General features: G+C 34.0%; 2 protein-coding genes across 2 annotated transcripts in view; one reads left to right on the forward strand and one right to left on the reverse strand.

The window, feature by feature from the left end:
- Positions 1-24,614, forward strand: part of LOC113498030 (sodium-dependent neutral amino acid transporter B(0)AT3-like) — a 423,880-nt gene that overhangs the window by 344,401 nt on the left and 54,865 nt on the right. The window lies entirely within an intron of this gene.
- Positions 1-24,614, reverse strand: part of LOC113498025 — a 116,235-nt gene that overhangs the window by 88,697 nt on the left and 2,924 nt on the right. Inside the window, exon 2 of the mRNA XM_026877906.1 lies at positions 3,596-3,663. Coding sequence (XP_026733707.1) covers positions 3,596-3,663 — 68 coding nt within the window. The remainder of the gene's footprint in view (positions 1-3,595; positions 3,664-24,614) is intronic.

Below are 24,614 nucleotides of genomic sequence, written 5' to 3' on the forward strand. Positions count from 1 at the left end.
CAGTTATTGACACGAACTACTAACTTGATTTCTATCTGTGGAATCTTTGGAAACTTTCTCTTTGGCTATTGTTCTGTGTATCTTTCTCTGATTGACTCAGTCGAAACTATAAAAGGAAAGTTGTGAAAGAGAAAGGTTACAAGACTTTATGAAACAGGTTCTGTATCTGTTAAAGTTATGAGATAATTGTGAGTGAAGTACCTGTAAATATAATCTCTTTGGTATTTTATGAAATTGATCATGTATTCTCCCACGTTTTTTTACACCCACTTTTCTTGTTTTTTTGTCGTTCCAGTTGGGTTTTTGCAACTCAATTTTGAGACACTTCCCGATAAGCCATCAGGCTGCAACTTTCGGGGTAGCTTCAAACCCGATGACAATGCAATTAACAACTTTTGATAAAATTTGAATAGAGTGACATTTAAAAACGTGCGTTTTAGATTTTTAAATCTATTAACTTATTTAATACGGTTTCGTGATATAAGTGACATTGCATGGCTGCTCAGGTGGCCTGCTGCCACGTCTTAAATGTTATTGTGGGTGTGGATGAGTGTCAGCTCATGATTGAGGACTCCGGTTAGGTTTGTAACTGATGTTGGTTAAATACGCGTGAGTAAACTGTTGCATGATTTAGTTATGAAAAAGCAACCTTATGCCTACTCTACTACTAATTTCCATCATTCATTGGCCTAGCCTTTTCCCAACTGTGTTGGGGTCGGCTACCAGTCCGACCGGTTTCAGCTAAGTACCAGTGTTTTACAAGGAGCGACTGCCTATCTGACCTCCTCAACCCAGTTACCTGGGCAACACGATACCCCTTGGTTAGACTGGCTGTCAGACTTTTTCAAGCTTCTGACTACCTGTAACGACTGTCAAAGATGTAGGAATAACAGCCGGGACCCACAATTTAACGTGCCTTCCGAAACACGGAGGAACTCGTTATGACAAAGATGGTCACCCATCAACCGCGTCAAGCATAGCTTAACCTGTGATCGAATCACTTATGCGGTTATAGCTTAGCCACGAGCTAAGCACTACTACTAATTTCCATATTGTCTTTTTAATTACTATTTTGTGTACACGCATTTTGAAATAAATAAATACTTATTATTTGATACTAATACTTGTTGTGGCAATTTTTATAGTGTTTCTAAATTGCATGATTATTTACCACATATGAAGGTTTATTCAAGCGCATTTTCGTGGTTGCCGACTTCTAAGACGGCTCTAAATTACTGTAATCTTTTAACCTTTTCTCTATTCAGAGTACATTTGGTGACCATGTAGTAATTTGTGACGAATGACCTTGTAGTGCATTGACCAAAGCTTCATTTACAAAATTGCTGACATTGAATTTAATGAATGGAATTACATTTGACTGAATGACTACGACCTTTTTGCTTTATTGTGAAAGATATTTAGTATTCTGAAGTCCTAATGATTCTTAATTTGTAGTCGGGTAAAAGGGACCCTAGTAGATAAATGCTTTTTCCATGGCTGACTGATTGAATCAAAGTGACAGTGATGTCAAAGAAGTATCATTTTCGTTTTCATTTTTGTTTTACATTTATATTTCTATCATGCGGGATTTCAGTTTTTTTTTGGGATTCCGTACCGATAGAGTGTAAAAGAAAGCCCATTATTACGACCCGGCCCTATACCCGTCTGGCTGTTTTTATATTATTCGCCCGTCTATCACTAGGCCGTATCTCATGAACCATTATAGCTAGGCAGCTGAATTGGTCACAAATTATGTATATTTGTTACTATTATAAAATCATATGAATAAAATCCGAATTGCGGTTAAGCAACCGCTGTCATAGTCGTTACACTTGATTGGTGAATTTTCTAAGTTTTAAGAAATTTTACTGTGTTAAATTTTCTTAAATTTTGAATGCAAACCATGATGGCACGTTGTTACCACATGATTATATTTAGGAAACATAAGTGTGATATCGAATTAACTTATTTCATCAATAAACAGTAACTTTATTGCTGATATATTAAGTGGCACATGAAGTAGTCGTAAACAGAAAGTTTGGAGGTGTTCACCGCTCTTTATAAAACTGTCGCTAATACAGATAGCGAGTCCACGGGGAATTTAAATGTTTATAGGCCTGTAAATGTGAGATATTTTGTACCCTTATGATGTGGCCCAAATGTAAGAACGTACTTGGTTATTTCTTTTTAAGATTTTTTGCAATTGAAGCTTAGTGCTATTATCAAATATTTTACATTCGGATACTCTTGTTACGAGTCAATTATTAAAATGACGCCATTTTTTTAATTACGATTTCAACTGATAGATATCTACTGTAGAGATTATGAAATCGTGTTTTTTTTAATATTTATTTATATTTGAATCGCTTAAATAAAGATGTTCTTAAAGAGTCATTAAACGTTAGGTATCTGTTATTTACTACAAACCAGAGTTACCCTAATCTCCAAAACAGATACACAACTCAATAAAATATGCATTTTATGACTGCACATTAAGGTCTATTTTCCTTCACAGAGGGTCTATTTAGCTGATATATGGGCAAGTTATGAGCGCGATACATTTTCGGTTTAGGGTGGTGCCACACGAGCGTTAAAACGTCGCAACGCAAAGTTTTGACATGACGGCATTAACGCTTGTAAACACTGCATCGCCGCTTCTTCATTTAAATGTTTCGTCTGTTAGACACAGTTAGCCGAGTGATAAATGTTACCAGAAAGAACAGATGCCTTGCGGGTTCGATCCCCGCCTAGGACAATTTGTGTGATTCACGAACGTTCGTCGCTTGGATTTGTGACTGAAATGATTGTAAAAATTCCGTGCGGTACAAGAATCTAATTGTGAAAGCTGATTTTTTGAATGAAAATCAAAGTTAAGGCAGTGTCTATGCGCGTTGCATTCTACTTCAAGGTCTTAAAGTAATATAATCGTGGTAGAGTGACAGCTACAACTACACGCGGTTTCTCTCGTCTACAAATAAAATTATATTACTAAAGATTACTGCTTCCATCTCTGATGGATTGACGGATGGGCTCTCAGATTTATATATAAAACGACGGAATTTCACCTCTCAGTCGACGTAGCGATAATACAACGCTTGTGTGACAACACCCTTACTCTGAGTATCGGTTGTGTATGAGTTTATCTTTATTGCTGTGCCTGATCGTTGGATCTAGACTGACCTAGTTTGTAAGGGGTGTCGGGAAAAATGGTAAGGATGAAATATTAGATTATGAAGGAGTGTTTATGTTGCATGTTAGCTCGATTATAAAATGTTTGGGTTGATGTAATTAGAACTGTAGCGAACATAATATACTGTGTACTTTATAATGATTTCGAACTGAGTCTTTTAGCTGTGCTAATTAGATTTGTGTACTCTTTCTATCTGTTTAGTTTTATTATTTTGCATTTCTATTACGTACGTGTCTCTTATTTTACATTTATAAAAAAAAGATTCAAAAAACTGAAAAATAAGATATTATAACTTTTGTATATAATATCTTATTTTTCAGTTTTTTGAATCTTTTTTTATAAATGTAAAATAAGAGACACGTACGTAATAGAAATTAACTTTTAAATAAATTTGTAGATACTTACCTAATCTTAAATTTTTAGTAAAGAACACTTGGTATATGGTGGCACTCGTCATCTTCCTATATCGTAACCTGGAACAAAAAAAAACAACTGTGAATAAAAACTCAATAATACATGGAATAACATTTTCTACAATCATTGCAACGGTTGAAAATATGATGCAATTCTTGGTTTTATTTAAAGATACACTAAAAAAAAAAACAAATCGGTTGTGTGGCAAATCAACTTGCGTTTCCATACTATTTAGGTACCGACTCCTAAATTGACTTGTCACCCACCAACGAATGTATAACCGTAAGTACGCGGCAACATCACAAAGTAAAATACTTAATACTAATTCAAAATTGATTCGAAAAGATGGGTTCGTATAATTTTTCCATCCTAGTACATAGTTGCCACAGACACCTATGTACCATACCATATATTTTTACACTACCACCTCACTTGCCCTTTAGGGAGTACTACCACGAAGGTCACGACAATCCATCAGCTTGTATGTTGATTAGCTGGTGAGGGTCGGCCACGGAGCCACCCCCCGCGCTTCCACACCACACCCCCTCTAACTCCCTCGCGTATACCGATTTACAAGAATGATAGATGGATACCACGAACGGTGTAGTGTGTTGTAAGTAAATACTGGGATACGAGTTACAAGTATCTTTGCTATATATTAATTAGACGCTTAGAGAAATAGTAGTATCACTTGAGCTATTGCTCTTGTCACTTTAGGGTATTTGAATAGAACTATCTAATATTTTAAGTGTTCTAGAATATATAGGATAGGTATTTTTTTGTAAGTTAAATTCTCGTGTGATGCGAGTGATCAGTACACTTTTATAGACAAATGACGTTATTAGCTCCCACTTCCAAAAGTTTCACCATCTTTGATTATTTTTGAATTTGATTTTTTTGAAGTAAATTTTTTTTTTTCGTTTTCAATATTTTTCTGAATATTTCTTTGAAGGACTGAAATGACTAAAATGACGCTTTACGAAATAATCAAATTAAATTTTCAATTCAATTAGCAATTTTCGAGAAATAATCAAATAAAACTATCATCATAAATATATTCAAATCCCAAACTGAAAACTATTTTAAAATGTCTCAATAAATAAACGATACACATAAAATAATTCAGTACATAACCAGTCTGGAATGTCTATCTCAACCTGAAAGTAAACACAACAAAATGAATGATAAACTAACAGAATTCCGTCAGCTTAATGTGATTGTTTTCGTAATTCTGCTGACTCCTCCAGGATATAGCAGTCGACATAAACCTCCATACAATTAAATATAATGCTGCTTATGAATCACAAGCACAAAGCCAACCGCAGACCTTGATCGTGACTGATTCGAACGGGGCGAGTTACTTGCGCCAGTATCATATAGTACTTCATACTTTAATTAAATTAGCTTTTCCACTTTTGTATGATAATTCTTTTTGTACTGTTAAGAAAAGTTTTGCAGTCGGTTTAAATGACAGCAGAATCGTAGCGTATCAGTCGTTCAATGTCTTTTAGAAACTTAGAATTCATAATGACAAAAGATATTTTAATACTACTGGAACTATTTTTAATTAGCTTTAATATGTATTACTTGTATTTGAAATGTACAAGTATATTTATCAGTTGTCTAGTGATCATAATAAGCTTTGTTTCGTTTGAGTCTAAATAATTATGCAGATGAAAGTTGTGGAATATTATTTTTACTTATGAAAAGTAAAAATCTAAAGAAGCTCTGTATAAAATTAGTTAATCTATTTAAAGACGACCTCAAAAATCAGGACCAGTATAATACGATAATCTAAATTTAACCTCAAGATCCAATTTAGAAAAGATATTAAAAATGAAACCATCTTCAATTTCCTTCGCCTAAACGAAATACATTTCACACAATCCATCACATTTGATCCGCCAATCGAAAAACAATGTTATTAAAATTCTGCTCAAGAGCTTCGGTGAGGCGAAAAAATAAATATTTAGGTAAGAGAAAAATAAAATATTTAGGTTAGGCAAAAAGTCAAAGTACGCGATTCCTAATTCTTTGACAGGACATGATCAAAGATGGCTTATCCTCTTAAATTGTCTACTTAAGTGATTTCTTATATTTGAGGAAAACGGAATGTTTATGTTGACTAAAGAGGATTAATAAGCCAGAAGGTTTGCTCAAGAATTAATGGAATGGTAATCATTTGAATAAAGATGAGAGCTTTGGTAAATCAACGGTTTAACTTGTTGTTTTCAATAACAAAAAGGTTTTAATGATTTTTTAGGATGGTTTGGTTTTGTGTTCAATTTTGTAAGTGGAAACAAAGGCTTATAAAAATGTGATTTTTATTTCGAATTCGTAGAAAGAGTGAAACTTATTTTTTTAATATTAACCGACCAAAATACACATGTCATGTTTACTTACACTAAAATATGTCTCTTTGAATTTCTACGAAACGAAACTTCAAATAAAGTTGCTAAATAAAGATTTATTCCCATTACGTATGCGTTGACATACATTTTTAAATGTTGTTTACATAAGCAAGTACTATATCTCTATTGGAAATCAGTTCTAGTTTGAACCCTGGCATAAATTGGTAATACTAAAGTGACCTGATATTTTGTCTTTTTTTTCTTGAACCTAAAAAAAGCTAATAAAGCAGATTGTCCGTCTGTTACACGCTCACGGCTGTCTAGAACTTGGTTCCAGTCAAGTACATATATGTAGTATGTAGGTAGTTAATAAATAATGCTGCTGGTATTTGTAACTGACTCTTGCCCGCGGGCTCGCCTGCTACAATATTAAAAATACAAAAAGTGAATATAAAATGTTTAATGTGTTAATCTTAGTTATAAACTCATTATTTACCAAGTTTCATATCAGCCCGTTTAGTGCCTTTTGCGTGATTGAGGAACAAACACTCATACAAAAAAACTTTCGCATTTATAATACAAGTAGGAGTAGTAGTGATCTAATAAGTTTTTCTCATCATCCTAATCTGAATACTGTACATAACAGCTTTCTATTTCCTACACTATACATTTTTTTAGTCGTCTTACAAAAGAAGCCCAGTTCAGGTATCCGACGTAAAATACCCCTAGGCGCGATTATAATTTTATTATCATTAACTAAGATAATAAGTACGAACAAAAATTAAACAAGAGAAATCTGAAAATACTCTCAAAAATGATAAAAACGCCGCCGTCCGCGCCCCTCGCCATTGTTACAAGGCTCGGACCGCGCTCGCAACAGACCTGTGTTTCTAAAAAACTACGAATTGCATCATAATATTAAATAAAAATTGTTTTTTAAATTTATTCAAATCTCCTAAATACCTATTTTTATATCATGAACGTGTTCTAGTCATTGGATACATGAAACGGGCAGCTTTTGTAAGACGACAAAAAAATCACGGTGTATAGAAAAGTATAAATTCTTGCATTACACAAAGTAGCTGGCACTCTCCGTACATGACCATAAAGTGTTGTATTTCGATAACATGGTACCGTTTTACTGCGGGAAGCGATGGAACGACGCTTCACCGCGTTTTAATATAACAGATAGTTTATGTACGAAGCACAATGCGATTATAATTTATGAGTAGAAATATATAATGTTGCTTTTTTGTTACGGTTCAACTTGGATTGGTATTGGGTGTGGTGAAAAAGAAGGTTACTTTACAAATACCTGTACCTTTGAAACTATTCCCTATCTGATGACCATCACGTTCTTAATGTCTAAGACCGTTTCAGATGCAGAACAAAAATGTTGCTCTAAACCATGTATGTATGTATGTGTGGTGCGCTGTATGAGGTCCACACAACAGCAGACGAAAATAATAAACGAAAATACTATAAATTACTGTTCATTTAATCTTTAATACAACTTACACAATATTTATGTGAACTTTGTTGAGAATTCACACTTGAAAATGATGAAGTAGCTTACTCACACGTATGTATGGAAATTGTTTGGCTAGTTAAGGATCCAACCGGAGTCCTGAATCATAAGCTGAAAGGGCAGTGTTCTATTATATACGTAGCAATTTAGCATATTTAAAAACGTATTTGTAGAGTATTCGGTCAAAAGGTAGTCTTTTAAATAGTCAAGTAACTAGTCTTAAGTAAACGAGGCACAAATTGGCCCTAACCTCCACTGCATATTGATTTCTATAGCAGAGATTGCGTGGTCATTGTAACTACTACGTAACAAAAAAAAATGAATCATTTATACTTTAATACTGACGGTATTTTCTATTCATTAATATTTTTTCTTTTTGTTTATATGGCGATGGGATTCGGCAGTTTAATTACATGAAGACTAAATCACATACGTAAGTTGATAAAAGTATTGGTGTCAAAAATTATAGGTTATGGGCACTTCTGGGCAAAGGCCTCTCCCAAATCCTTCTAAAGATGTTTTTGTAAGGAAAAAACATAGGCTAAGCATACGACTAAACGTAAAATACAAACTCTGACACCAGGTTGTTCGTCCACGTACAAAAGGACAAACATGTTCTGATCTTTGCAAAGGCTGTACCTAGGGACAGTGCTTTAAGAAGCTATGGTAGACTTCATTCATCGAAAATTATAATACCCTCAGTGTACATTACAGAGAGAAAAACTTCCAACCATATTTTGTATTAAAAACTAGCTGTTGCCCGCGACTTCGTCCCCGTGGGTAGAAGATATACATATGTTATGATTTATACCCGCCCTGTTTTTTCACATTTTCCATTGTACCTATGTTCGCTCATATTAGTCGCAGCGTGATGGTTTAAAGCCTAAAGCCTTCCTCGATGAATGGTCTATTCAACACAAACAGATTTTTTCAATTTGGACCAGTAGTTCCTGAGATTAGCGCGTTCAAACAAACTCTTCAGCTTTATATATTAGTATAGAAGTATAGATAGTATAGAAGATTAGTATAGATATATAGATTTGTATAGATAAAGATTCTTAAGTAATACAAGATAAGGTTTTAAAGACTTTAACATAAAATAAAGTCATTTCTGCTTCCATTTAAAACTTAGCTGCAAAATCATTTCGCGGTTCATACTTGCTGGATAATTTTATCTTTCCTCCGCTACGGTAAGAGGTAAGGGATGAAACAAAAGATAAGTTAGGGTTGTTACGTGCTCTTATTTTCTTAACTAAAGGGCAAAGTACGATCAAACACTTTAGACGGAATATAGTATTTTTTGTTTGTATATACCTAACCCAAACAAATAATAGTTAAAGTTGGATAAGTTTATTAGTTAGTTTTATGCTTAAGTTGGTCTCACAGGTTTAAGCTGTGTCTTGTTTCCATATTTCGCCGTAAAAGGGACTTTCTGTTCGTCCTTCACCAGGCTGTATCTCATAAACTGTGACAGCTTGTAAGTTGAGATTTCAACAGATCGTGTATTTTTCTGTGTAAATATAAATATCGAAGTTAACCAACCTTAACACGGCAATAAATATGGTATTTGACCAATGTTTTTACCAAAAAGAATAACAATTTTTTACCCTATTTGTATGGGCCTTCAAACATTCGAGACAAGCTCGCCTGATCATCTTCCCTTGCATTTAAAAGGTAAAGATTTAACCAAAAGATAAGTCGAGGTATCTTTTCCTATTATCTACCTTTTATTTATGGGTTACGTTTACTGAGAGATTATTTTACTTAAATTAATGTGTGGTGTATTCCTTTGTTTCTTACAAGATGTTATAAATTATTACGACGTCGGCATTATTTATTATATTTAGTTACATTGGTTTCTCATAATTTATGTGATAGTCTTGTTAATTTAGTAGCTTGATAGATGATCGTTCTAGTAAAAAAATAAGAAAGAAAAGACTTCGACCGTTCATATAAGTTAGAATAGTTAATGATTTATTGGTATGGTTATAGAAATCACATGGCCTTTAAAAACTGCTTTGTTTGCATGTATAGAATTTGATTTTTCTTTTTATACTTTCGTGTGGTGTACATGTGTACGTATTTTGTACAACCTGTCAGAGTCTAAGCCACCCTCACTTTAGGCCAATCTCCTGTTTCTAAGGTGTGCCGGTTTCATTACGAATAAACGAGGAGTAGTAAAAATATATGCTTAGAGCATAAGCGATACTTACACAAAATCGTATCAAAATGGGAAAGCAATTTAGGTATGAAAACGTCACAAACGACAAACTCACATTTACATTTTATATGAATAAGGATTACCTCATTACTACAACATTTTTTCACTAGAAATATGTATTTTATGCAATTTATTTGTTAGGAACAAATAATTTCCACTTAATAAACTATTTATTCTATTCAAAGTAGGACACTATGGCCGCTTTAACTTCATCGGCTTAAGGTTAACCTTGGCGGTACCATTAAGCCCCTAACTGCTAAGTTAACATAAATCGATGCCGACAATCGGTTCTAACTATCATTTGCTACTGATGTACTTTCGAGTAAGTGTTGAACCACTTTTTTATAGTTTGTTTTTTCTAAAAATGTATGAAAAGTTTTTGGGTAATTTGGGGGATTTATAGAGGGAGAAGTGTCGATAAGTTATTTGAAAATAAAGGCTTAAGTATAACTAAAAGATACTAGTAACACAAGCAAATGACAGATGTTACAAAATGTTTATTTACGAAGATTCAACTGTATTATAAAAGCATTCCTTGTTAGTTTATAGCTAGCTAAATTCCTTTGCGAATAACGCAATACGTACCTATAAGGTATCATTTGAAAACTCTGACTATAAACACTAGATATCTATAACACTAAAACCATACCAACACCAAAAACTCAGCCGAAAAAAATTTAAACGAGCTGAATTGAAAATTCTTACACGGCATTATAATAAAAAAAAATGGCGGTGCTCTTTTGTTTTAGTGACAAAGCCCTCTTTGACGCTGTGCCTGACGCTCCGTAGCGATCGCAATTAGACAAAGGTTGTCGAAAGGTGTCAGCCGTTGTACGTCAAGCCTTCAGGGAAGTATGTCATTATATTTTTTTCGTTTTTCGTTTGATAGGTGGAAGGTATGTGTGGGTAACGAGTTCGGTTACTATGGTAGAGAAAATGACTTTGCTATTACAAGAATGGAGTATTTGACTATAGCAATCTAAATAGTCGCGTTGTCGGGTGGATTTCTTGAAATTTGATACGTGTTTCTTTTCCATCAACGGTGAAACGTATTATAGTTGTGGCTCGTAACGTCACTAGTCGCTAAAAAGTGTACTGATAAGTGATTTCACATGAGTTTATAACTGAAATAACGTATCATTGTGATAAAAAAGTATGTATCCGATATGTTTTTTTTGGATATTAGTCTAGGCGTCTACCATCACCATAAAAGCTCTCGATCATTTAAGGTTCTGTTTCGGACTTTTCAATCGATGATCTTATTAACGTCTGAGGAAAACAGAAACAAAATAGTCAAGAAGTATTTTTTTTATCTTGCTAGAACGATCATCATCAGCCTATATTCGCCCACTGTTGGACATAGGCCTCCCCAATTGCACGCCATCGAGATCTATCTTCGGCTGCTCGATATTTCTATCAAATAAATAAACCTCATTGATATTGATCTGACAACTTTAATCCTGCCAGATTGGTCTACAATAACCATACTTCAAAATATTCAAACAAATTGGCCGCCATTTTCCGTAGACAGTAAAACACAACCTTTAATGACCAACCTTTTTGTCTGTACCTCTGGCTTTTTACTACATTCAAAATTAACTCTTATGTAAAGTAAATAAGTTTGAATTTTGGATGACAATGTTTAGAATGAACAGGTGGAATAAACATTTTTGTAATTGGCATATTTTTTGGAGAAAAACTGCCTTGGTTCAATATTAAAGATATTGTGCTCAAAATTGAATATAATATAAATCAAATCGTAATGCCTGTTCATTACAGGACATTTTTCTTTGCCTCTAGGACGCAAGTATCGTAATTAGTTTTTTATGTCTGTGATTTTGGTTTATGGCTAGCTTGTTATGTAAAGTTCAATGACAGAAAGTTTTCTAGGTAATATTGTAGACTAGTACATGTTGTCAAGTACAATGTTATTACAAGGGACTGGTTAAACTGGTGGAAACTGTTTTTTCAAACAAATCTTGCCAAACGTGAAACATTTCCCGGTTTTTGATTAAGCTACAGTTTTGCATGCATAATATGTTGTGTCATAAATATGATACTGGAGCTCAAAGAAGACCTCATCGTTTCCATAAATTGCAGCAATTGTAACCATCGAAAACTGCTTTTACTTTTTGAATCTTACTTTTTTTGCTTTGGGGCTCGAGATATACGAGTCAATCGAGCCTAGACTGAGGGGATCTTAGCTCCAGCATCATTTCACCTCAATCAGGCAGTAATTTTATTAAATAAACATGCCAATTTCCATAGTAAACAAAGTGACAAATGAAGGAGAAAAACGCCTCGTTTGTAATAAAACCTTTTGTAAGTAAACGTTACATAAAAGTTGAATTTCAATAACATCTATTTATAGCTGATCTTCCAATACATTAGCAAAGAAGTGTTCGACCATTATGTATTACGGAACCCAATCAGGCGATATTAAACCCGAAAAATATGATTTTCTATGTAATTCAGTTACTTGAACATTTCCTTTATTCTCGAACACAATACAGGTCGGGTAAGGTAATAATTCTTTTGTAACCCAGAAATAACTAATCTTGTTCGCATCAGTACCTTTAAGGTTATATTTTGGAGAAAAAATATAAATATTTTATATTATTTAACATGTAAATGTGTTAAGCGAACACTTCATCTAATATAAGGGAACATGTTGTTTCATAGACAACTTTTACTAATTGTAACTTTGAAACAATAAATTATTCTTACTCTTATTTCAATGTCTTCGATTTTGTGTTGACTTTCTATATCTATACTAATATATAAAGCTGAAGAGTTTGTTTGTTTGTTTGTTTGAACGCGCTAATCTCAGGAACTACTGGTCCAAATTGAAAAATCCTTTTTTTGTTAAATAGACCATTCATCGAGGAAGGCTTTAGGCTATAAACCATCACGCTGCGACTAATAGGAGCAAAGATGCAAAAATGTGAAAAAAGACAGGGGAGTATAAATCATAACTTATATCTTCTACCCACGGGGACGAAGTCGCGGGCAACAGCTAGTTTTTAATAACTCCACGACGCTTATAATTAAATCGATGTCATAATAAAAAGCACGTAAATTGTGGTTCCAAGCTACAATTTTATTTGTCAACAGATGGTTTTTTTTTAAAGTTGTGAAATGTTGTTTGGTATTGCAATTGTTGAATTGTACAAATACACTGTATAGAGCAGTATCTTTCTTTTAGAAAAGCAATAATATTACTTAAGATGTGGCTGTAGGTCTTTGAATCCTCCCACAACATTTTAAATCACAACTCACTTTTATTATTGCCTCATTTTCAACACATTTAATAAATGGTTGTCGCTTCCTAAATCTGTATTCTGATATTAAAATTAATAGTTTTACTTACCTATAAACACGCTATTAATATTATACGAAGCTTTAGCGATCAAGTCGAATAACATAGATTAATGAGGCTGGGCCTAATAGGTTTTTAGGTCGACCTTCGTTTGTGCCTGGACTCAAATAGAGCAAAGTTATTATTTTTGCTGTCTAGATGTAGGCCGTGTGTTGTGTACATGTATTTGGGTTTCAAAACCTTGTATACAAAATAATGGTCAGATTTTTCTATATGATCATTTACGTTTTGTTACAAGTCAACAGATTATGCCAGCAACAAACTACCAATTAAAATGGGGTATACACCGTGATTTTTTAGTCGTCTTACAAAAGCAGCCCAGTTCATGTGTCCAATGACTAGAACACGTTCATGATAAAAAAATAGGTATTTATGAGATTTGAATAAATTTAAAATGCAATTTTTATTCAATATTATGATGCAATTCGTAGTTTTTTAGAAACACAGCTCTGTTGCGAGCGCGGACCGAGCCTTGTAACAATGGTGAGGGGCGCGGGCGGCGGCGTTTTTATCATTTTCAAGAGTATTTTCAGATTTCTCTTGTTTAATTTTCTTCGTACTTATTATCTTAGTTAATGATAATAAAATTATAATCGCGCCTAGGGGTATTTTACGTCGGAAACATGAACTGGGCTTCTTTTGTAAGACGACTAAAAAATCACCGTGTATAGAGAAAAATTTTGTAGAAGGATTACTATCTTCAGTTTTGTTCCATGTTTTATAGAAAACATTTAAAAATCATTAAATAATCCGTATCTATTACCTAACCTGCCTGTCGTCTTCCCCCGTTAACAGTTGGTGAGTAGTTATATTTAAATTGCAACCCACGCAGACAAACTAAAGAGTTTGTATACTTTTAAATGTCGAGAGGTTACTACAAGTTAGATTAACTTCACGTTTTAATTAAAGAACTTTTTCGAAATATTATTTAACTTCTTTATAGTTCGCGTGCAATCTAGACCTATGTTTGTCTAATTAATTCTGACATCTATACGTACAATCCAATCAAGGGTATTTAATACTATTTTAAGGAATTCTTATTACAAACGATTTTGAAGACAAATATTTTTTTGAATTTGCGTTTGTGGGGAAACTCGGAAGCGTCTTACCTCAATCAAATGTTCTTTTTATGTGGTAAGCTATTTTTGTATTGGGGTCAACATTAAAATATAATTTAATTATTTATTGCAAACAAAAACATTTTTATAAAATAATATACTACCACACACAGATCAAATCACAAAACAAAACAAACTTATTTAATACAATTATTCAATTAACAAACAACAAAATGTATCCTACCACCAGATGAATCTTAGTTGTCACCTCCAGCCCCCACCTCTACATAGTTAAGACTGTATTTATCAAGAGCTCGGCTAAACATTATCCCGTTCATTTGAATATCGTTTATCATGGCGCTGTTATCCATTGGATAATTCCGTATAATTAATCTTTCCTCTCTAAAGCCCGCAGTAATCGTGTTTAGACAATCACAGGTCGTTACGTATTTGTGAGGTTGAGAAATCTTTACGTTATAATACCCGACTATATTCAATTGTTGGGCATAGGCCTCTAGGCATATAAGGAAGGTTTGAGAACTGATCACCACGCTAGCTCACTGCGGGTTGGTGATTTTAAATTTCAATATTTTTTATCTAGATTTCCTCAATTTCAACCTCAATCTCCCCTTTATTGTTGGTCGGTAGTATCTTAAAATTACTTAAATAAAAATAAAGTATTTCATTTATAAAAAGTCACATTTTTACTTTGCCTGTGTTGGGATCGAACCTGTATCTCGTACATAAAAATGCAATTTTAACAGTGCAGCTATCATAATTCGAGTTACAATTCGGAAAAAATGCTACAATGTATAAAGAAGTCACGTGATTATTACAAACTGTCATTTCCATTTAAACTAGTTATTTTTAAATCGCCTTGGAAAAGTCGGAGTTTAATTCTTGTGTCGAAGGGGGTTTCACCTTCAAGTCACATGCACAAAGAAACCCAGACTCGGGACAAGCTTTCTTGAATCACACAAATGGTTGTGGTGATCGCAACCACGTGGCTATTCGGCTCGGCTATCCATTTACATGAGCTGTTGAGGCTTGTTACAGTTAAATATTTTAAAATACAAAACCGAATATCATCAAAAACAGTCATAAACTTGAAAACAATAACATCAACGAGAACCCATAACTAATTAAATTAATTTCACATCAGTCGCGGTTTTCGTATGTTGCGAACAAAACTCAGAACCATAGTTAACAACATATTAATTTAAACAATACAACACAAACATTAGGAAGAGCCATCAATAACTTGTGTTAAACACATTTATGACAGTTCCAGAGAATTACTAACTTATATCGGGTGTAATAAAGTTGTGTGTTTCTTAGTAACTTGCAGGAAAGTTGGGTTATTGAGTTATTGGATTAAAGATATGAAACATTAACCCTTTGAGAAGATCGCGGGGCTTATACTAAATTGATTTTGTAAGGTTTAATCAATACTAAGTAAAGCTGTGATTTTAATAACCTTGAAATGTCGAGTTCGTGAAGTTACCGGTATGTGATATGAAAATTAAATGTTTTAATTTAAAGTAGGCTCTTTTAACAATATTATTTTCAAGGACTGATATGAAATTATTCAAAATCGAAATCTATAAAAGAAGGTGCTCTGAGTAATCCAATAGTTTCCGATCGGATATAAGTTTAAAAAAGGAGGAATTTATGTCTCTATGTACAATTGTAATGTGGCATTGTGAGCATAAAGAATGGAAAATCGTGTCAAAAATATCCAGTGTAATTTGCACCAATAACCGCAATATTTTCTTCTACTAGGTACTTCCCTTAACGATTACATAACCACAACATCCTCATCCTATCACAAAAACAAATTCATTTCTTTCATCATGACATACAAAGACACGGACTACGGATATCCATTTTCTTATACTCGCTTGACCTCACTAATTACAAGAGACAATCGGTATCGCCATCATTTGACATTTCTGTGACCCTGACAAGAAAGCCATACCGAGGTGATTAATAGCTTCTAAGTCCCTCAGGGCTTCTCATAATAATACTTTTTGTAAGAGGATTATTGGATATCGGCAGTGAGCAGATCCCATATTCCTGGGTTAAAACGCTCCCATTGGTTGGGACGCTAAATGTCATGGCTTATTTCCCTTGGGCGGTTAGAGGTGGTATGGAGATGAAATTTCGACTCGTTTAGAAAAATATGGTCGACCTTTATTTTACTGTGACAAAAACTATCATTTTTTCGATATCTTTAATTGTTTTTCAAGAAATTTGACTAAAATTGTGAAATTAGTCGTCAGTTTTTTTGTATATAGCCTGTTTTAGATCCCACCGCTTGGCAAAAGCCTCCCCCTTTCTCTTCCAAACCTCTGTATCCCTTGCAATATCCGGTCACGTGCGTCCCAGGTATTTGACTAGATAATCACACCACCTTCGTCAGATAGATTTACAGAAATATCGGTATATTCAATTATAAATGTAAACCAGTAATTAAGTTATCGGCGTTAGTTAAAATCTCGTGTGACGTCACTTGTCAGTTGGAATACTTATTACCAACAAATGACGTTACTAGCCACCATCCTTCGTGCGTATTTTTTTATTGTTATTGACAACATAAGAAACACAATTTGACATATCGTTAACTTCAGAAAAAACGCTTTTAATTACAAGCGATTTAATTGATGACATGAAGTTTGATTCGCTATTGGCAAATTTTTATGTTTTCTTCCCAAGCAAGCCGGGGTCAATATCAAAAAAAGTTTAACTACGATTTGGAGAAAAATAAGCTTTAGGTAAGTATCTTAATCGGCTTTTTGAGACTGTAGCCAGATTTTCAAATCTGAATGGAAATAAACAAACGGGCCAAGTGATTTACTTTAAGAAAATGATTAATAAAGTCTGATAAATATTATTCTACTAAAATTTATCGTTTATCAAAGAAAAACACGTTACAAGATTAATTTTCATTTATAAAGTCAATATTGAGTAAAAAAATCTAATTCTGAAGAAGATTAAAAAAAAACCGTTTTCTTTACACAATTTTAAATGAACTATCTAAAGGTCAGTTTAAAAATCCGTAATAGTAATGCAAGCAATGACTTCCGTATCAATCCAATATAACAATAAGTAAGCAGGTCAACTCTTCAAATAGGAGGAAGATGCCAATCAACTGATATATTCAGCCATTTAACAAATAAATCACATCTCTACTAATATTTTAAATGCGAAAGTAACTCTGTCTGTCTGTCTGTCTGTTACGCTTTCACGTCTAAACCACTGTACTGATTTTAATGAAATTTGGTACAGAGGTAGAGTTGACCTTGAGAAAGAACATAGGATAGTTTTTATCCCGGACTTTTAAAGAGTTCTCTTGGAAACGCGATATAACCGACATCGGCGCGGGCGAAGCCGCGGGCGAAAAGCTAGTTAATATTATGCATGCGTGTGTTCCTTTCTACGTGTATGTGTGTGTGTACGTATGCATGTGTTTGTGTCTACGTGTATATATTTGTTATCTCTTCACCAGAAGGCTGGACTACCTTAATTGAAATTCGGTATGGATTAAAAGTAAATTAGTTTGCCTGTAATTCACTCATAATTCCTTTGGACATTAAACTTGGTGGACATACGAAATTGGGTTGGCACGTTGTAGGTACCTATACCTTGGCCCTTCTCAATACCAACTTACTACCTCCTGACTGACAGGAATCCAATATTAATCATGGATAATATCTCAGAATAACCCTAATCTGATCCCTAACCAAAATATTACTATGCTAGAGATATTGCTACACTTCTGGTCTAATTTCGAAACGGTTGAAAGGTTTTCAGACTACTTGGACTTCGTTGATGTTCATTTAGGCGAAAAAACGATTCTCAATTGTATTCTTCTTCCTACTACTAATTTTATATACGTAAAAGTTTGTATGTTCTTTACATACTTTATGTTTTCACTAGCTGTTGCCCGCGACTTCGTCCACGTGGTTAGAATTTTCCCCGTTTTTTCCACCTTTTCCATTGTATCTTCGCTCCTATTAGTCGCAGCGTGATGTTATATAGCCTATAGCCTTCCTTGATAAATGGTCTATTCGACACAAAAATAATTTTTCAATTCGAACCAGTAGTTCCTGAGATTAGCGCGTTCAAACAAACAAACAAACAAACTCTTCAGCTTTATATATTAGTGTATAGATTTTATCATGCAAATACCAATGAATGGATTTAGACGAAACTTGGTACATAGATAGTTTCTAATTAGCATTAAAATATAGGACAGCTTTTATCCCGATTTGTAGCGGTCGGGCCCGCGGGCAACAGCTAGTAAAATACAAAATAATATGTTGTATGTACATTTTTTGTATGTACAGTGGTGTGTACATTTTTTACCATATAATCATAGCTCAACTCATAAAGCTTAGCGCAATTAAGCACGTAAGTATATTAGATACTAGCTGTTGCCCGCGACTACGTCCGCGTGGTTAGAAAATATAAGTTATGATTTATATCTACAATCTTTTTTCCACATTTTCCATTGTATCTTCGCTCCTATTAGTCGCAGCGTGATGGTTTATAGCCTAAAACCTTCCTCGATGAATGATCTATTGAATACAAAAATATTTTTTCAATTTGGACCAGTAGTTCCTGAGATAAGCGCGTTCAAACAAACAATCAATCAAACAAACAAACAATCAAACAAACTCTTCAACTTTATATATTAGTATAGATTATATATTATCGCGTAAATTTATTGTCCTAAGTACCTATAGCACAAGGTTCTATTTAAATTGCTCGTCGTACGATGACTGGTTATAATATGTTTGCGTGTCATTTTTATTTGAAGACCCTATACATTGGTTTGGACAAATAGAATAAAAAATAATATTGCGTGATTGTAGATCGTAAATTGTTTTTATGTTTAAGAATGTACGGTGTAGTTTTATTTATTCTTGTAGTTTAGCATGTAAATTTGGTTTAAGTAAAATATTCTTGGAATAATGAATTACGTATTTTTTATTTATTTAAACGTAAAGAAGTTTAAAGGACTTAAGATCTTGAAATGTATGGAAATGGGACTAAAAACATCACTTGCTAGTAAAAAGCGTACTGGTAATTGACGTCTCATGTCTCTTTTCATTTTTAATAGATAAAATTTAAATAAGTTCCAACATTTTTTGGAAGTCTGTTTGACTGTTAGTCCATCAGCTTTTTTTTCTCAAATACACTATTGTCTTGTGTTGCTTTTAAGGTTTAATAATTAAAGGATAAAACCGGAACCCTATTTCTATAGGCTGAAGTTATAAACTGATATAGCTAGAAATTTGAAATTTTGAGATGTTGATTTTCCGTTGGCGCTACAACAATATAATAAACGTGTTATATAATTACTTAATTATTGGTTACGTGGTATTTTACCACGTAATTATATTGTCAATGTCGTTCGTTATTTTGTTATCTAGATGAAAAAACAGTTGATAAAGTCCTTAATTTAATGAGTGGCGATTTTCCCACGTTTTGTACTCACTTTTCTTGTTTGTTTGTCGTTCCGGTTGCATTTTTATAACTCAATTTTGAGGCACTTCTCGATAAGCTAGCTGAAATATTCAGGGTAGCTTCAAGTCAGATGACAATGCAATTTACAACTATAGAAGTGGCTGGGCCGATTTTGATAAAATTTTAAAGAAGACTCATTTAAAAACGTGGGTTTTTACATTTTTAAAATCTATTTAATCTAATTTTTTATTTGGCTTATACGGAACCCTCGCTACCAAGTTTGTAATGGCACTTAAATGCTATTTTTCATATTATCTGCTCACATGACATACAACACATTTTTTTGTTATAAAAAATGAACGCCATGTAGTCAGTGTGTTAATTCATTTTCATTATATCTCATTGTTGTTAGTAAGTGTAAGCCCTAACTTCGGTTTCGTCAAACAATCGATCACCGGTGAATGGGGGATTTGTTCGCAATGCTATATTGTTCGGCAGTAATTACGGCTGTGTTAATCCATGGTTGTGTGACATACGGAACAAACGCTGGTAGATGGTTTATCAGTTTCATCGTTTCCAAGAATGATATTGAAGGATTTGACCTTGACGCAGAACTGACAGGGAGTGATAAGTTTGACAGTTTGTGTGTGTGTTTTTGTTCTTTTGTTTCAGTTTTGATGTAAATCAGTTATAGGTAGACAGTTGAAATTCTAAAAGTAATTAGTCTACTGGACTCGGTTTCCGTGGCTTTTTATAATATATTTCGGAGTCAACAATATTTTCCGATACCAAAGAAAGTGTTAACAAGTTTGGAAAACTTTGAATCCTGTTTACTAAGCCAATGCGACATTGCGTGGTCGTAATTAAAGGGTCTTAAAACTGGAGGCTTTTTGATTTGTCTGTCAAAGGTTACGCGTTTAGGTAACCATAACAATAACCCACGATTTTTAACAGAATATTAATCTTATATAATCTCCACGTAATCATGGATATTGTCCCTAAACTTCAACTTCCAAGCCCTTTGTAATATTTCACAGAGTTTTGATTGTTTATACTAACACAGTAACACCTAAAAGCTTACGTAGGCGCTACAAATTATATTATATCCATCAAGGACGCCTACTTTATGTATAATGATGAGATCCAATTTCTCTCGCAATATTGTAACGGTATGCGCTAAGTAAATTGCGTTACAGATTGCTTCGCAGCCAACGAAAAACAAAAGAGGTTTAGGAATATTGGCTTGAATTATGGTAATTTTTGTTCTATATGTAAGCTTAGAGGCTTAGAGGAAAACCCTATAGCTTATGTGTGGTCTTATAACACAATTTCTAAAGATGGTGTTTCAACACGTGGAGATAAATGGGCAAGTGCGAGTTTCGTACAAATAGGCTAAAGAAAAACATATTTTTTTTTTGCGAAAATTGGGCGCCTATCAAAATTTGGTCGTACCAACTTAAACTGGATTTTTCGTTGTTGTTACGTTGGCAACAGAAGTAAATTATACCCAAGAAAAAATATTTTTTCGTACTTGAAATAAAAGAGTCGACATTTATGGTAATTAATACTAAACTAAATTCAATTATCAACAACCCAACTACTAATAGTCGAGAAATTTCAACTCAATAAACTAATTTTACACAACATTAGCATTGCGGGTAGTTCTAACCTCAAAATAACTCAGCGAGTGACACAAAAACTTTCATTACGCACCGGACTGCCGAGCAGAGCGGTCGTGTGTCACGAGCTCAGGAAAAACGGTAATTTGTCTTCGTCAGCCGGTTTTAAACTATGTTTGGTTAACTTTGAACAGTAAATGACGCATCGGGCCTGTTATTGATGTTAGACGCTTTGGTTCTGCTTTGTAACTGTTATGTTGCGGGGTGACTTGTATCTTTTGCGAGTGGTTTGCTGTTGGGTTTTATTGAGTCTGTGTTGCCTTTTCAATAGACTAGTATGGAATAAGTTGATAGGGTGGATTTAATTTCAAAGTATAGGTGTTTTTTCTTGATAAATTGCAGCTAGGGTAATTATTGAAAAGTGCTATAAATGATTTATTTTATTGCGCTTCATGTTAAGTTATAAATTAGTTTAGACAGGCGCAGGACAGAGGATAATGTAATTTGGGCAGACGTGGACTAAACACTTTCCTAAACCTCACAAATCCATTTACGTCTCGAACCAATTGAAGGAACATGTGACTACTACCTGCACCATTTGATCCCAAAGGTATGAATCATTCAAACTAGTTCTTAAGTCACAAATAAAACAAATGAACGAACTCCACGCCAATACAATAAATTAGGTAATCGTAATTGCCCGGAAAAGTGTGTAATACAGCCATAAGATCCCTTCCCTGGCTTCTATCATCCTATAAAACGCGATAAAACTCAGATTTCTATTCTATTAAAGATCTAACCCATCGAAAAGGTGAAGAACCATTTTGGTCCTTGGGTAAATGTTGGTCCTTGAATCCGGAATCAACGTAAATCAACATACGTTTTATCGCAGGCTCCACAGGTCACTAGTTATCTCCGTAACCCTTTGGCAAGCCAACTGGGTTATTGGGCCACTTGTAGGTTAGTCACCTGCCATTAATTATGCACATTTGCGACCTTTAGCACACACGGCCCTGCGGCTTATGGGAAACTGACGCGGGTTTGGTCCTATCGGTTTAGTTTCAGTCCAGTGACCTTTATTGGTTTTAATTTGTTAGTATCAGGTGAACGTTTTAAGTCTTGACAACTTGTGGTGTCAGGGTTTTGATAAACAGTAAAAAAAATCTCATGTGTTATTTAATGTCTAGTCATGTTTTGGCAAATATTTGCCAAAACATGACTAAGTTACTTAATATGATTAGAATTTAGGAGATAAATGCAGGCGCCATCAAACAGTCACAAACTTTGATCCAAAATATCCAATCTTCAAATCACTCACCTCTATCAGGGCAAAGAATAATAAAAAACAAACAAATCCATTTAAACTTCACAGGGGATGTCATTAATATAGATAATAACAATAAAATATTATAACAGCAATCAAAGGTAAAGTAAATAAAAATATCCGGACAGTGAAGTGCCATAAAACTGGCAAACTGGCCAATCCGACAACAGATTGGCACATTTACGATCACTTCTGGCAAACTCGTAAATGCCAGAGTTTAAATAACACGATCATGACGCTCATGATTTTAAAGGGTTCGTTAGATAACATAGCAGCCCTTAACATTGAAGGGACAGCTTAGAATGTAATCAGTATGTAGGTATTTATTTAAATAAAGGAAATAATAATAACATTCCACAACTTTCACACGACTCCATCTTGTCTCAGACTAAGCAAAGCTTGTATTATGAGTACCTGCTTGACAACTGGTAAACAAACAAGATTTATATATTTCTAAATACATACTTATTATAGATACATTACACCCAGACACGGAACCAATGATCATGCTCATCACACAAACATTTGTTCTGGGTGGGAATCGAACCCACGACCTTCGGTATAGAAGTCAGGGCCACTAACCACTAGACAGATGACAGGCCTTTTTTCACTTTTCCAGCAGTGCGACAGAAACACAAGTATTACAGGATTCATAAAAACCCTAAAAAAAACCAAAGAAACCGACCACGACAAATATTTGCCTAGCATCACTTGTTTTTTTAAATCTCAATCACTTTACCTCTTCCATCTTTGCCAGTTGTAACGCTATTTTCCATATATGACGTAACAACATAATTCCACCCAAAACCCAGAAAATATGAAGCTATTACACGCATTAGAAGTTGAGGGCACGTTGGTCGCGTCGACAACACGTTGACTAAGTTTTTACGAGCGTTTGACACGATCATAAAGTGTGTGTTTGTCTCTCGAGATATATAACGGCGTAAACAAGGAAGTTGTGGAAGAAAACTGCCTTATTCAAATTAATGGGTCATAGGTGTATACTGCAAATATTTTCGGGAAAGATGGGAGTATTTTGTATGCAAAATTATGTCGAAATCACAATGGAGGGTTGAAGAGGGCGTGTTTCAAAAATATTTCTTTTAAAGTATTAATTAAAAATCTTAAAACCCCGATTAGTTTCAAACTTCGTTGCTATGTTTGGAGAGTCGTAAGTCACCGCCGCTATTTTGTGGAGAATATCACAAAATGGTTACGATCAAGCATGAATTAGAAAAAAATAGAATCAAAATCGGCTCATTTGTTCAAGAGCTAAGATGACGTTAACACATATATTAAGAAAGTAAGAAAAGTATTAATAATTCTTACATAACGATACTCTTTCTCTTTCTCTTATTCACTCAAATATTATTTATAATATACAGATCAATTGATTGACATATCGATTTGCGTTTATACCATGTTTTTGAGTTTCAAAAATAAACAACGTTTTTAAAGAAAGCTATCATTAATGGCAATTAAAAACCTCAAAGATCTTAGCTATAACATGGTCCATTATGGCCTCATGTAGACCTATTTATCTTCACTAAAGCCTGGGCTCGTGTAGTGTGCAATAAAGACGAAGGCGGACGAACTGTATATTGCGAACGACAAAAAAATTGTAAAACCACCGTAGAAAACCAGATATTTTTTAAAATAAAATAACTGGTTTTCTACAAAGTTTTCCATTTCTATTCCAACAGACGTTTTGAATATATAACTCATATTTGTTCCAACACATAATATATTCAATATGAGTAGTTAAAACGATACAGAATGACGTACAACTACAATTTCGTTTGATATAAAACCTTTTTGTCTCACTAAATCGATGACTGTTGCTACGAGTATGTTTGACAAGGCAATATGCTGGCATACACTTGTCTTGAGGACGCTTCAATGATTAAGAGCCTTAGCTCAAGTTAGCAACGTACTGAATTGAGTTGTATTTTGGCAACATCGTCCGGATATTGATCGACAGTCTTTCGTTTCTCTCTTTTTTAGAAATATCCGTTTTAGACATTCGGACAGACAATATCTAAACAAGCTATCTAAACT

This window comes from Trichoplusia ni, chromosome 10 (genome assembly GCF_003590095.1).
Source record: "Trichoplusia ni isolate ovarian cell line Hi5 chromosome 10, tn1, whole genome shotgun sequence".
In the NCBI taxonomy this organism is placed as follows: Eukaryota; Metazoa; Arthropoda; class Insecta; order Lepidoptera; family Noctuidae; genus Trichoplusia; species Trichoplusia ni.